Raw genomic sequence first — 15,038 nt, forward strand, 5'->3', positions numbered from 1 at the left:
TAGTTGGCCAAGAATACCAAGAATAAATCATTTAAACCATACTTAATAAATACTTTATTTTAATTTGTGAAAATTATTTAAGAATAACCGAATTAAGTTTATTCAGTCCTGTTATGATATTAATTCTAACATATGTCTTTGTAAACGAAACATCCATTTATGCAGTCGTATACACAGGGAGAATAGGAGTATTAGGTGTTAGGCTCCCTTGACAATGTAACAAGTAGATACTTATATATTTTCTAGCATAATTCAGACTAAGACACTGATTCTGTGTCTTATTATTCAGTATTATACAGCTGATATACAAGCTTACGAATACATACAGTGGCTCACAGCTTATTTGATGCAAGCAAAAATTTTTTGAAAAATGTTGTTTATTTCAAAATATTTTGCAAAATTAAAAAAACAAAGTATACAGAGTTATTGTTTATAGTGTGTTTATTCATTTTCAAAAAAAAAACCCAAAAATCTTCTTCCATTCCTTAGTAATGCATTAAAAACCAAAACCAAATGAAAAATTCATGTCACAGCTTAAATGATGCAACATCAAAAAAACTAATATTTTTACAAACTTCCGGACTAATTCTAAGTACTTAGTACTTTGTTGGATATCCCTTATTAGTAATAACAGCATGAAGCCTTTTTGGCATGGAATCAACCAGTTTCTTGGTATAATCTGGACTAATTTTACTCCACTCTTGCTGTAAAGCGTTTCTTAAGTCAAATTTGTTGCGGATGTCATGTTTTCTGATATTTGTCTTCAAAACGGACCACAAATTTTCAATAACGTTCAAGTCTGGTGATTGTGCAGGAGTTTGGACAATGTGTGGACATTGCCATATCAACCACGTTTGTACTAATGCTGACTTGTGCTTAGGGTCGTTGTCTTGGTAAAAGCGAAAATCATCTGCAATCTGCAATTTCGTTGCACTTTGAATCAAATTTTCTTGAAGAAGCTTTAAGTAAATATTTTTATTCATAGATTCTTCGATGAAGACCAAATTTCCTACTCCATTTGATGACATACATGCCCAAACCATAACATTACCACCTCCGTGTTTTACGGTAGCACGTAAATTTTGTGGTTTGAGCTCAGAATTGCCTTCGCGCCATACATAAGATCTTCCATCTGATCCAAATAAGTTTATTTTGACTTCGTCTGCAAAAAGTACATTTCGCCAAAATGCTGGACTCTTATTTAAATGCTCTCGTGCAAACTGCAACCTTTTAATTCTATTTTTTGCACTTACGAAAGGTTTCTTTACAGCTATTCTTCCATTGAAATTTGATTCTCTCAATATTCTACGAACGGTTTCAGGATGACAAATTTTTCCAAAATCTATTTTGGCCATGTCTGTTAACTTTGGAGCGCTAATTGTTGGATTTTTTCAAATTTGGTTTACCAAATACCTTGATTCTTTTTCTGTAAAAATTTTATTGGGAGCCTTTTGTCCCTTATTTTCTATGCGATTTTCATGTACGAAGCGTTCAATTATGTGTTAAACTGTTGAAGAGCTTATATTTACCATTTCACCAATTTTACGCTGGAGAATTCCCTTTTTAAAGTACTCCAACACTAACTCACGCTTTTCAATTGATGTGCGCCATCCCATGGTTAACAAAATGCACTCACTTTAATTTTTATAATATATTCGCTCAAAAACTAGATTACAAATGATCGCAGAATAAAAATATTTTAATTTCTGTGTAATCTGGCGACAAAAATAACGGTATTCTTAACTGCATCATTTAAGCTGTGACATGAATTTTTCATTTGGTTTTGATTTTTGATGCATTACTAAGGAATGGAAGAAGATTTTTAGGTTTTTTTTTTTTGAAAATGAATAAACACACTATAAACAATAACTCTGCATACTTTGTTTTTTTAATTTTGCAAAATATTTTGAAATAAACAACATTTTTCAAAAAATTTTTGCTTGCATCAAATAAGCTGTGAGCCACTGTATATAAAAATAACTTTGAAATTCATTAATGATTCTTCGTTCCAATTAATGACTAACGCTAGTTTACAAGTATTTTTTCATTTTTATTTAATATAAATATGTTCATTTTGTATATAATAAAATAATATAATAAAATAATGTAATTGACCGGTGCTAGACTTGTGTAAAATCAAGGATTAAAATCAGTTTTTATAACAGTTTTCACACAGTTTACTGAATTTAATTGATTAAAATCTCATTCTTGTTTTGATGCTGTTGAAAAGATGGTGAAACCAATCCGTGTACAATATTTCTCATTTATATTGGCGTTTTATTCTTAATGCCAGAACAGATTTTTATTTAATTTATATTAAATAATATGAAATAAATATTACTGGAAACTATAATCGACTTCTTGCCATTATCTATACATACTGCGTAAGTAAATGAGTTCAAATCTAACCGCTATTAACATTTAACAAAAATTTTTAATTTTAAAAATTTTTTATTAATATTTTTATAAATAATTTTAGTTTTAAAATATTAAAAATATTCTTTAGTATGTAAAATTCGTCGCTCTGCCATCTCCTGTTAAAACGTACAACATATTCTTTTAGTTAAAGTTGTTTTTAACCAAAATCAATGGTAAATCAAAGTAGCTTTGGCAAAGCTTTCATGTTTTTATGTTACTTCATTAAATTTTACATTTCGTCTTTACATTCTTTTTAACAGCACTTCACTCTCAACTGTTATACAAAACATTTTACCACAAATATTTCAATTGTCACTGACACACTTTTATTTTGTTTATATTTTTTGCTGGTAACACGTGTTTGTTTATATTTTCAATTAAAAAACAAAAACAAAGGGAGTAATTTTATTTTGCGGTTAAAGATAAAATGCTTGGCAAAAGGTCAAGAGGATGAGAAAAATTGATTTGTTTGATTCAATGACTATTGAAATCAAAATTTAAATGAATTTAGCTTCTTATGAATTTTAATTATTAATTTTTTCAATTATTTTATAACAGTTTTCTAGGAACTGAATTTGGTTGATTTTGTTTGTAATTAAGAGGCGTGAAGCCTTATCATTCGTACGTTCATTTGTACTTTACATATGAAAAATTTTTGTGTTGACGGATAATATTTGAAACTCTTTAACTGCATAAAATTTTTATTGTTAAAATAGTAAAAATAATTAATATAAATTTTTTTTTTAATTTTTATATATTTTAATTATATTATTTTAAAAAATTATATTATTTCGTAATATTTTCTATCATTATTGCTTTGGTAGCAAAATGTTTTTGCCTAAGCGATATAAATAGCATTTCTTTATACCAGTTTATTCCTAACAGAAGCCTAATTAACATTGAGGCAGAGGCAGAATATAACAGAACAGTTACAGTAGTTACCTCATTTATTTTATTACATATGTAAGATAAACATACTTGCCAATATTGAGAATGTAGTATAAAATGAAAAGTTCAAATAATTTTTAATAATTACTAGACACTGTCTAATGGTGTTTATATTATAGTTAAATTAATTTATGCTACAGATATGATATTATTTTATTTAAGTTGGTTTTTTTAGTTTAATATCTATATGTGCTTTTTTAGTACAGTAATGTAGTGTACATAGTGTAGTGTATTTTAAACGTAGATAAACGTTTTGTTTTATGACTTCTCATGTCTATTTTTTTTGTATTTTTGGTGCTGTCCACTAAGTATTGTATGCATGAGGGAGTGAAGTGAAAGAGTTCACTTTACTGAATGAGTATTCATTTTAAATCAACTTCAAATTCATAATTGATATGAATTTATGTACCAACTGAATGCAGAGTGTCATTTTCAATGTATATAAATAGAGTTGGTGATCGATTTACTTACTAAGTTGGCCGCATCGAGTAGCCTCCACCACCCAGTCGGAACGGTGTTTGCTGTCGCCAGTTAGTAGTACCGAGTATCTCCAAATCATTAATCACCTGGTCCTTCCACCGAAGTTACTCATCTTTTATTTCGTTTTTCAACTGAGGGTAGAGAATCAAAACCTTTCTAGCCGGAGCACTTTTTTCTATTAGCACGACATGACCAAGCCAGCGAAGTTTGGAGAATGAATCGAAAATTGCCTACGTAGTGTGACAACATTTTTCATTCCATATGGCAGATTTGAATATACTTTGGATTCAATACTTAATAGGAAAATATAGCATATATATAATTAAAATTTATTATTATTAAAAATATAACCATATTTTTTAGTTAATTTAATCGATGTGTTTGCTAAAATGCTATATGATTCCAGTAGGATCCTTACTTGATCAATGATATGGGACAATCTTCGACTGTTATAAACATAGTGTTATAATTTTTTAAAATGTTTTACACATCAACAGCGTAGATTTACAATGGCCTCCTCCTCTTCTCACCACCGCAGCTACTACAACACTAACGAGAGCATTAACTTATTATTCTCCAACTGATAATAACTTAGTATTATCGTTACATCCTATTCTTTCTCACCGCCATAGCATAGCTATTGAATGTAACACCTATTGCTAAGGCAATATATTAGACTTTCTTTAATGGTGCCTAAAAGGATTGAGTTTTCATTTCTTACTAAATAAAGAAAAAAACTTCTGTGATTTTTTTATACCCCATTTTAGCCATATGAGCTTTCCGTGTCAAGGGACCTTGATTCCATTCTTCATATATTTCATTTAAAAAGATTTCAAAGATTATGCACTTTCAGATCTCTGAAGGATTACTAATCTATTATTTTTTGGAAGAATTTGAATATATAGTTTTTTTTCTAATTAATCTGAAGTGTAATGCAGTTTTTATCTATATCGCTATGATCCGTCTCCTAAATAATATGTTTAACAAATTGCTAACCCATTTGTAGCAATTAAAGACTGTCATAAAATTTTAAGTCATTGTGTTTGATCTAAACATAGCTGCTGTATTGACTGTGGGACTTAATCGATTTATTTAATGATGTTACGGATATTTTTAAATTATCCGTAACATCATTTCATGGATAATATTTTAAATTTTTTGCAAGATTATATCTATAGACTGTATTGTATTATTTTTATTTATGACAATTTTAAAGCCACTTTTAATTTTTTTTTTTTTGATATTTGCCGCTGCTACTTACTCTGCTAGTATTTTTCATATCATTTTTGTCAGTGTTGCAAAGTATGTATAAATGCATGCAAAGGTATGAATATTAGTAAATTAAATAATATATATAAACTTTTTAGTTTCAATTTCATTTTGTATATATTAAGAATTTCAGGAAATAACATTAGAACATTAGATTTTTCACCTAACCTAATAAATTTAATTCAGTTTGCTTTGCTGTATAAGGAATTATTTCTGAAATGTTTACTAATAGTTTACCAAAGAACTGGAAAAATAGACTAATGCATAAAAGAAGATATAGCTGAAGATACAGAGAATATGTGTCAACAGCGACAACCATAGGATTTTCAAGGACTTTTACACCAATGATATTGTCAGTTCTTGGATATATGCGGTTACTTTTTTTAAAAATGTTATTATATTAAATTATATATCTTTTTGGAAAACTATTTTTTAAACCTATAATTTTTGTTTTAATATTATATCTTTTATTTTTAATCGTTATGTTAATTTAGAACGCAACTAATCACTGACTTTGCTTAAAAGATAATTAATATTTTTTTTTAAAACATTATAAAATTCTTAGAAATAAATTATAGTTAATGTTTGCTATAAAACTTGACTACCTCAACAAACTAATTATTTTTTAATTCTTAAAGCGTATATATTTTACACATATTTTGAAAATAAATAATATTTTTATTGAAGTTATAACAGATGTTTCAGTCACAATACATTTGTTTGTGATTTGAAGCTTGCCTTGTGTTAGAGTGCGAGACGAGATACTTTTTGTATCTCTGTGGTTAATGAACTTCTAGCATCAATAAAACTTTAGATTCATATTATTGGAAAAGATTTTGATGTGCTTCAAAGCACAATAAACTGAATTTCATGTTAAAAATCGAACTTTATACCGAAATTTGACGTCAATATTAAACTCTGTATTTTTCATATTTTCTTTAAATAGTTTTTTGCTAATATACAAATTGTATGCTGATTTGTTAAAAATAAAATATATATAATTAAATATTTTTTAATTTTGTGTTAATTATAGTTTAAGCACGTTAGTTTCATAAAAAGATAAATAGTAGAAAAATACATATATGACATTTCATTTTTTTCTGCACATATTTAAACCAAAAAGTATATTTTATGAGGTTTAAAAGTATATTAATTAAATACAGATGGTTTGAACAGGTTATAGAAAGCCGTCATATTTATAAACAATATTTTTGTGAATAGAACTTCTGGCAGTTGCTATAAAAAAATTGTTTTACTAATTAATTTTTTTGAGAACTTTTTTAATTTTTTTGTTATACCTTTTAAAATTTCTTATAAATATTATACACTTAATGTGATAAGATATATTTTTACTTTATTATTTTATTTTTGATACTTTTTTATTTCTTAAATAAGTGGTTTGATCAGCGTACCTGCAGATATGTATTAATAGGACGTGCTTTTGACAAACGTTACAATAAACATTTTTCCATACATATTTGTTCTCATGTTTATTCCGCGGTTTTAGTGCAGTTAGCTAGCATATTTTATTTTTTTTATATAATATTTTATGATTTTGACTTGTCGGGTACTCTCATTTAACGAAAAGTTTCAGTAAGATACTGGACTATTAAGTTGAACATTTCTATATAAAAACTATTAACCAGAAGTATAATGTTTATAAACCGTTACTTATCGTTTCATGTTTTTCTCTAGAGTTTGTGTTTAAACTAAATATATCATACTCTTGTTGACTCTTAATTGACTAGAGCAAATTTCTTGAATTTCAGACTTCGAAGTTCTCCACATCTACCATTGATGACAAAATAATTGGTATTGTTCATTGAATTTTGTTCTGCATTCTGAAGACAATTTGGAATAGCTTGACGAGTCTAACCCTAATATATTCCGTAAATTTATTCATAGTTGTCGAAGACATCTGTGGCATGATGTTGTCATGATGGAACATACCTTTTTTACTATTAACCAATTTTGATCTGTATTAAGGACATCCAAACTACTATTTTATAGTAGAATCATTGGGCCTATTTTTTAAGATATTAAGAAAATCAGGATGATATCGTCATTGCTCCGGCTCTATGGACGGGACCATGAACATCGATTTATTTTTCAATATGTGAGTAATGTAGTGTATACATATTGTATTGTCAGTAGAATCAACGAATTATTGAAGCAAGTTACGACTACAATCTTCTCAAAAATTAAGCTGAGGCATGGCTTCCTATATACTGTCATCTTATGGAACATTTGTAAAATCATTTATAGGCATCAGTGTATGAAACAAGGCAACTTAATGCTAGTATATATCGATAAAGGAATATTTGCTTGAATTGCATAAGTTGTGTTCATTATCCTTTACTGTGAAGTACTTAAACACTGTCAACACGTTGAAAATTGGAAATTATAAAACATTCTGAAAAATGAAGATAATACAACGACCTATTGAATATTTTTACACTTATAATATTAAACACAAAATTTATTAGTTTATCACTTTAATAAAAAAATAAATAAAAATTTTTACCAAAAATTAAAAAAATCTTTCGAGAACATAATTACAATCTACTGAAGAGGGTTAAAATTTAACCGGCACTAGTTTTCAAAGCAGTAGAACTGAGTTTACGATTCTTAATCTGATAGCGTGCCTTGTAACCATCTTTATCGGCAGTGTACATGGTCATTGTTTCGGTATCAGTCTTTTCATCATACACGGAATAAGTACCCATAACAACGAGTTCTTCTTTATCTGTACCAGGATTCATGATCACACCAATTTCTTCACGTTTGCTGCCATTTGGTTCTTCCAAACTAAATAAATTTTTATAAAACAATATTTTTTTATCAGGAGATCAGGAGTATAAAAACGGAAAATATAATATATATACTTAAAGCGATATCCTTCTTTGGTAGGTTGTTGTTCATAATATTCTGACATGATTTTTGGGAATATGTAATCCAGGAGACCAGCTGAGGTAGACGCGGAAAGTGCAGCCACAACGGCTAGCAGAAGAAACTAAAAAAGGAAGGAAGATTATTAATTCGAATTGCTATAGATAATAATGAGAATTATAATGATAAGTATAACGATAACAATGATAAATATAAATTGGAAATTTATAATTACAAGTTTTAAATACATCGTAAATCAAAAAATATGCTTTTAATGTGTTCAATTAAAAAGACCTAGTTTCTCATCTGGACTAGACCACTAAATGCTAAAGACTAATGATTAGAGGATTGAGATAATTATATTTTTTTCGCCTGTACCTACCATTTTAACAAAAAATAAATAATAATAATAATTAAAAATGAAATGAATAATTTGACTATGACAAGTGCATACTTGGAATTATTTGAATTTAGATTTCAAGAGCCATATGGTCTTTAGTGCTTTAGATATTTTATAGTAGTTTAAATATTTAATATTTTAGATGTAAATGTTAAGTATTTTCTAGAGTAAAATAATGTCACCCATGGGGTGATAATGAGAAGACGGTAGCGTTGTTCGTGGAATTAAACGTCAGCGCAACGGAGGTGTTACAGCAGATGAAGACCGTAAGGACTCCAATGATCGGCACTTGGGTGCCTTCTGCGTCGTAATCACATACGATCGAGTTTTCCGACTAATAAGGAACATCATGTCCAAGTAGCCGGTGTAGATGAAGTTGTGTATAGGTCTTCGTTGCACCGGAACGAGCCTGTTGGAAAGGGCGTGAACTGGCTCTCACAGCTGACCGCTCCTTCGTTCTCATCTCGCAAATGAACTGAGTGCCTAACTATCCAGTGCTAAACTCGCTTAACTATAGAAGGAAAAATCAACGATGCTACCTACATTTTAACTTTGAATAATGATTCATTCATTTGATAAATAGAAGCAGTATTATGAAAACGAAGGCAAGGAAAAGGAAAGAAGAAAAATAAGAAAAAAGACAAGAAAATCAAGCAGAAATAAATAAAAGGAAAGAGGTGTAAGAAGAATAAGATCGATTCAAATAATGAAAAGAAAATTGAAGAAGGAAAAGAAAGAGAAGAAGGAAAAGAATCAGAAGAAGGAACAAGAACAAAACAAAGATAAAGAACAAACAGTTAAAAAAACAAAAACCTGAAAAACAGAATAAAGAGAGAGAGCAGAAAAAAAAAGAAAAAGATGCCAGAAAGCAAGAAACCAGAAAAGGAGAATTTTTAAGGAAGTGTACAAGATCCTAGATATAAAACTGACGATTTATAAAACTCGTACTATTTCTCTACAAAATGCCATTCAGTTTCAAAAGTGCAATTGTATTTAGTATTGATTTTAGACAAAATCTTGTGCTAGCGATTGTTGAAAATCAAGGCAATAAAAAAGTTGTACGTATCAAGAAACGATAATTCAATCGTTTATCAGGATCCAGTCATTTCCAGCGACTACGCAGGATCGAAACTTCGATAACAGTATTTTCAATATATTTTCTTATCCTTTAAGCGAGGATTCACTACGCGAAACACTTCAACTATTATTTGTATCTTTCACTTGTAGTTTGCGCTACTCTTTGAGTTTTTTTTTTCACTCACCAATTTTGCAGATGCCATGGTGAAGCTCGTTGAAGATCACAACTAAGACTGAAACAAGAAATGCATCTCAGTTCAGCACGTTGGCTTCAAGAATATTATGTAATGATTTTTTATTGCGATTTCTTAACATTTCACTTATTGAATTCGATTAAAAAATTGCTAATATTAAGTCAAACCGGTCAATTAACAAAATTAAACCATCACATCCATTAATTTCGAGATACAAATTCTAACTTTTATTATTCCAGACAAAATAATATTTTTTTTTTCATTTTTATATAAACATGCAAATTGGAAAGTTAACCGTTAACTGCTTGAACCGTTGAATCAATACTATTCACATATGATAGGTTTATTATTATAATATATTTATTCGGAATATTGTGTATTTTTCAAATTGGTTTAATACAATTATTATTAGAAATAATTATTAATAATATCGCAACTAGTGTCAAAGAGGCCTTATATATATTTTAGCAGCTTTATCTGAAAATATTACAAACCAGAAGTTTTACTGCTCCAATGTGAACCAAATATTAATTGGAATAGAAATCCACTCCCTGGTTGGTTGTAGTTTTCTTATGCGTTTTAGTAGTGTTCTACCAAATTTCTGTTCATAGAATAGCTTCACCCCACATAGGTATATGTCGTTTTATATATAAGATTTACATTTCTGTTGTTTTCGTTCCCGAAATTTGAAATGTCCTGAAATGTCTATTTAACCATAGTTTTTATAAGTATTCTCGTTACGACTTATGTTATTGTATATTAGACAATGCAATGTCAAAGGTATCCGAAACTATTAAATAAGACACATTCAAATTTAAATAAATTTTGAAGTAAGTGCAACATGATCCCCGACAACTTATATATATATATATATATAGTTTTTTTGTATCTAAACTCCTAAGTTCCGTTGAAAATTTGAAATCTTAAAACATTTGTTAAATGTAAGTCAATGTAATGCAAAGACCAATTAAATTTTTAATACTTGTAAAATTAAACACAAAATTAATTAATTTATCAGTTTAATAAAAAAAAAATAAAAATCTTTACAAAAAATTAAAAAAAAAATTATTTACATATCTCAAGAACATAATTACAATTCACTGAAGAAGGTTAAAATTTAACCGGCAGCAGATTTCAAAGAACCAGGACTGAGTTTACGATTCTTAATCTGATAGCGTGCCTTGTAACCGTCTTTATCGGCAGTGAACATGGTCATTGTTTCGGTATCAGTCTTTTCATCATACACGGAGTAGGTACCCATAACAACGAGTTCTTCTTCATCTGTACCAGGATTTATGATCACACCAATTTCTTCACGTTTGCTGCCAGTTGGTTCTTCCAAGCTAAATTAATTTATAAAAAAAACAATATTTTTTATATCAGATCAGGAATGTAAAATCAAAAAATATAATATATATATACTTAAAGCGATATCCTTCTTTGGTAGGTTGTTGTCATAATATTCTGACATAATTTTTGGGAATATGTAATCAAGGAAACCAGCTGAGGTAGATGTGGAAAGTGCAGCCACGACGGCTAACAGAAGAAACTGAAAAGAAGGAAGGTTATTAATTGATATAGATAATAATGATAATAGTATAAGTTGGATATTTATAATTATAAATTTTCAACACCGTAAATCAAAAAAAATTATTTTTAATATGTTCATTTATGATATCTAGTTTATCATCTGGACTAGACCACTAAAAACCAAAGATTAGAGGAAAAAAAATTTTTTTTATAACTGCTAAAGTCATACAATACTCAGTTAAGTGCTGTTGGTAATTAGAATGCAAAAACCTAAGGGGAGAAAATAAAGAAATATAGGAAAAATCATATGGATATGGATTACTGTTTGAATTCAGAGTTCCAAACTCTTAAGTCAAGTAACTGCTACATAACCAACTAAACCTTAGAGCTATGTTATGTAGATACTAAAAGTCACTTTAACTACTAAATTGTTATTGCTATCAATGTAAGTTAGAGATTTGACATTATCCACACAAATCATCAAAATAGTAGTAATAGTTTGAAATTGCAATTGACAATTGACAATTGAGATTTGATATTTAACTTTCTATTATGCCTTCTTCATCGTAACTAAAAATAACATTAAACTGACGTAACTATTTACCATACAACTGTGTAACATAGACCTAAAGTGCTGGCCAGTAGTCATTAAAATTCCATTGAAAATTCATCTCAGCATAGATAAAATTGCAAATGTCACTTAAGTGCATAACCGATACTTAAGTTACTATTGCAATATTGGCTTATAGGATACTAAAATTAATGGTGAAGCGTTTCCTTGATTGCAACCTTTCCGATAATGTTTTATACTCATCATATATTAAACAAATTAATGCGCATTCATAAATGTCAGATTTTTATTATATATTTTATTTTAAAAATAAATTAAAAGTGCTGAAATAAAGCATAATTGGGGGCGATATTACAACATTTTATTATTTCTAATCGAAATGTTATACAATTTTATTATTGTTGTATATTTTTCAATTTATTTTTTATTTGTTTTAAATTTTTATATTAAATTTTAACTATTAATCTAAATTATTATAATTAATTAATTTGATATTTGTTTTATAGCAATAAATTTTAAAACTGTACCATCTAAAAAACTTAAATGTTTTCGAAAGTCGTATGATCATTTTTATATACATTTTCTGATAAATACTATGCCAAAACTACATAAGGCTGTTGTAAGACTTTTTCGGCAACCAACAGGCTACAGCAACATTTGCTGATGATACTACAGTTCTAGTAATCGACAACAATATACTAGACGCAACGGCTAAACTACAACAGACCGTAAACCAAATCACTTCATGGGCAAAAAAAAAATGGAGTATCATGCTAAACAAGGAAAAATCTGTACATATAGTCCTGTCATTGAGAAATTGTAACTATATACCTATTAATATTGATGCCACAAAATGGTAAACTTAATAGACAACGACTAGCAAGAGAGCTTAGCTGTCACCACTGGAAAAATTTTCCAATCAAAATTACTTATTAGCACCTCTTCTTTATTGTACTAGGTGCTATATTGAAGCGGTTCTGTTTATACTTTAAGAGTCCTTATTGCATAAAAAAAAATATTTTACTATGTTCTTAAGTTTTTCATTCCTATCTAGCCGTTAATTTTGCCGTGACATTTTTTAGTTACATGATTCTTTAGATTTAATAAAAATAAAATCTTAATATTGCCGTATTACAGCTAAGCAGTAATGAAACACTTTTCGTCATCTTCCTCCACCTGTGGCAAGAGTTCTTTAAGATAATATTCAATTTTGAACCTTAGTTTCCGAACTGTAATTGGCCTATTAGTCATTATACCACGAACCTTATATGTATGAGGGATAGTTCCACAAGCTGACTAGATATTTCTGTATTAAAAAGACGCCGAATCCATAAAGATGTCTGCGTTGATTTTTCTCATGTTTTGTTACTTTGCTTCACACATTGAAATCTCAATAGAGGTTGAATGATACTGAATAGAGGTTCAGAGGTACACAGTAGCCACATATATCCTAAAAGTAAATTAAACTGAATTCAATTACTGTTTATTACCATTATACCATTCTTCATTTTCATTTTCGTTAGCCAGTTGGGTCCAACTAATATAGATAACCTTTTATATCAATTTATTCATTAGGTTTACATTTGAGATAAATTTTGTCTCTAATGTAGCATAAGATAAATGGTGCTGAATTTAGTTTCATTTTCTCTTGATGACTTTAACTGCTAGTTGGGTCCAGCTAATATGGGTAATCCTTATACATTAGTTTTATATTTGAGATAATTTTTTGTCTCTAATGTAGCATTAGATAAATAGTGCTGAATTTAGTTTAATTTTCTCTTGATTACTTTAACTGCTAGCTAGGTCCAGCTAATATGGGTAATCCTTATATATTAGGTTTACATTTGACATAATTTTTGTCTCTAATGTATCATTAGATAAATGGTGTTGAATCTATTTTCATTTTCTCTTGATAACAATATCTGATTTATATATAATTATATATTATATATATTTCTTATCTATACTGTATTTCTATATCTTCTTTATACTAACTATATATATCTAGAACTTTATTTCATATATAGAAAAATGCTTTAGTGTAGCGATAACATACATCACTCGATTAAGTATACCCAAGTAATAGTTCAAACTCTATGTTATAATCGTTCACAAAGTTTTATATTAAACCTCTTTTAGAATTCTTAAAAACAAATTCTAGGTGAACCTATGGTTAGAGAAATGCCTTAGTATGCGATTAAAATTTTATTATTACTCATTTCAAAGAATTGGTTATATAGGCAGTTGCAGGTGTGAGTGAAACAGAAAGCATAGATTGTTTTAAGCTTTTATGAACGCAATAAATCAAAGTGGCACAGGTTATCATTAGTGTATCTTATATTGTCAGAAGGTAATGCAGTTAAAGTTTCTTCCAAAGCTTTTCTCTCTATACAATGGACATTGTTGCAAAATACCTCTCCATTAAATTGTGTAATTGATTAATTAGTATTTAATTGTAGATAATTAAATTCGTACTAATAAACATCAAGTGTTTGAGCTTCAAGTTGATTAATTTGAATGGTTAAAATTTTATCTCTAATCGAAGTAGCCCTGCAGTAGCCTCACCTTAAGTTTACCTCAATCCAAACGCTAATGCACTAACTGGTTTGCTCTCTTCGATAAATCACGAAAGCTACTGAAAATCGGTAAATGCAAATTGGCAATATTTTATGAATGAATGCATTGGAAACGACAGTCCAGCGCAGATGCTTCAAAGTGATGTGTGAGCATAAAGACGTCTCGACTGACTGAAAATGTCAGCCTGAAGTTGAAAAAAATTAAACAAATAATAGACGTAAATATTTGCCAATAGAGCTTGACATTTTTATAACGTATAGCATTCTTGCGGTTTTACGTATTTAAGAAAGCAAAACTTGTAATTGTAGCCGTGAAGAGATGAAATCTTGAAACAAAAACTCAACGACCTCCAAAGGTGTGGTGTAGTCTGAAGATTTCTCATGTGTAGATTTGCAACCAGAACCTTAAGATTCTTTTTTTTTTATTTACACTCGCATTTGGAAGCACTAGTGGTGATTATACAACATATTTTGAACTATAATTATTTGATATTATGTTATGATTTAATATACGTGTAAAAATAATTAACTTAAAACAAAATGCTAATTAGAGAATCAAATTTCGAGATACTGAACTATGCTAATTTATGGTTAGAGTCTTCTTTTTCCGAAGCATTGTGCCGTCTACAGAACGAAAACCGGCTAGAACGGTTTGTGCATATTGGAAATACCGTAGAAGGTTATTT

General features: G+C 28.7%; 1 protein-coding gene and 1 pseudogene across 1 annotated transcript; both read right to left on the minus strand.

Annotated features, from left to right (window-relative positions):
• Window positions 1-7,614: 7,614 nt before the first annotated feature.
• LOC119685855 (endocuticle structural glycoprotein SgAbd-9-like) lies at window positions 7,615-9,695 on the minus strand. The gene is made up of 3 exons (XM_038100251.1): window positions 9,667-9,695; window positions 8,001-8,128; window positions 7,615-7,923 (listed from the first exon to the last, which is right to left on the minus strand). Exons 1-3 carry the CDS (start codon window positions 9,682-9,684, stop codon window positions 7,698-7,700), a joined length of 372 nt encoding a protein of 123 aa, XP_037956179.1. The 5' UTR covers window positions 9,685-9,695; the 3' UTR covers window positions 7,615-7,697.
• Window positions 9,696-10,758: 1,063 nt separating this feature from the next.
• On the minus strand, window positions 10,759-11,233 carry LOC119678627 (annotated as a pseudogene).
• Window positions 11,234-15,038: the final 3,805 nt, after the last annotated feature.

Source organism: Teleopsis dalmanni, chromosome 2 (assembly GCF_002237135.1).
Source record: "Teleopsis dalmanni isolate 2A chromosome 2, ASM223713v2, whole genome shotgun sequence".
Classification (NCBI taxonomy): Eukaryota; Metazoa; Arthropoda; class Insecta; order Diptera; family Diopsidae; genus Teleopsis; species Teleopsis dalmanni.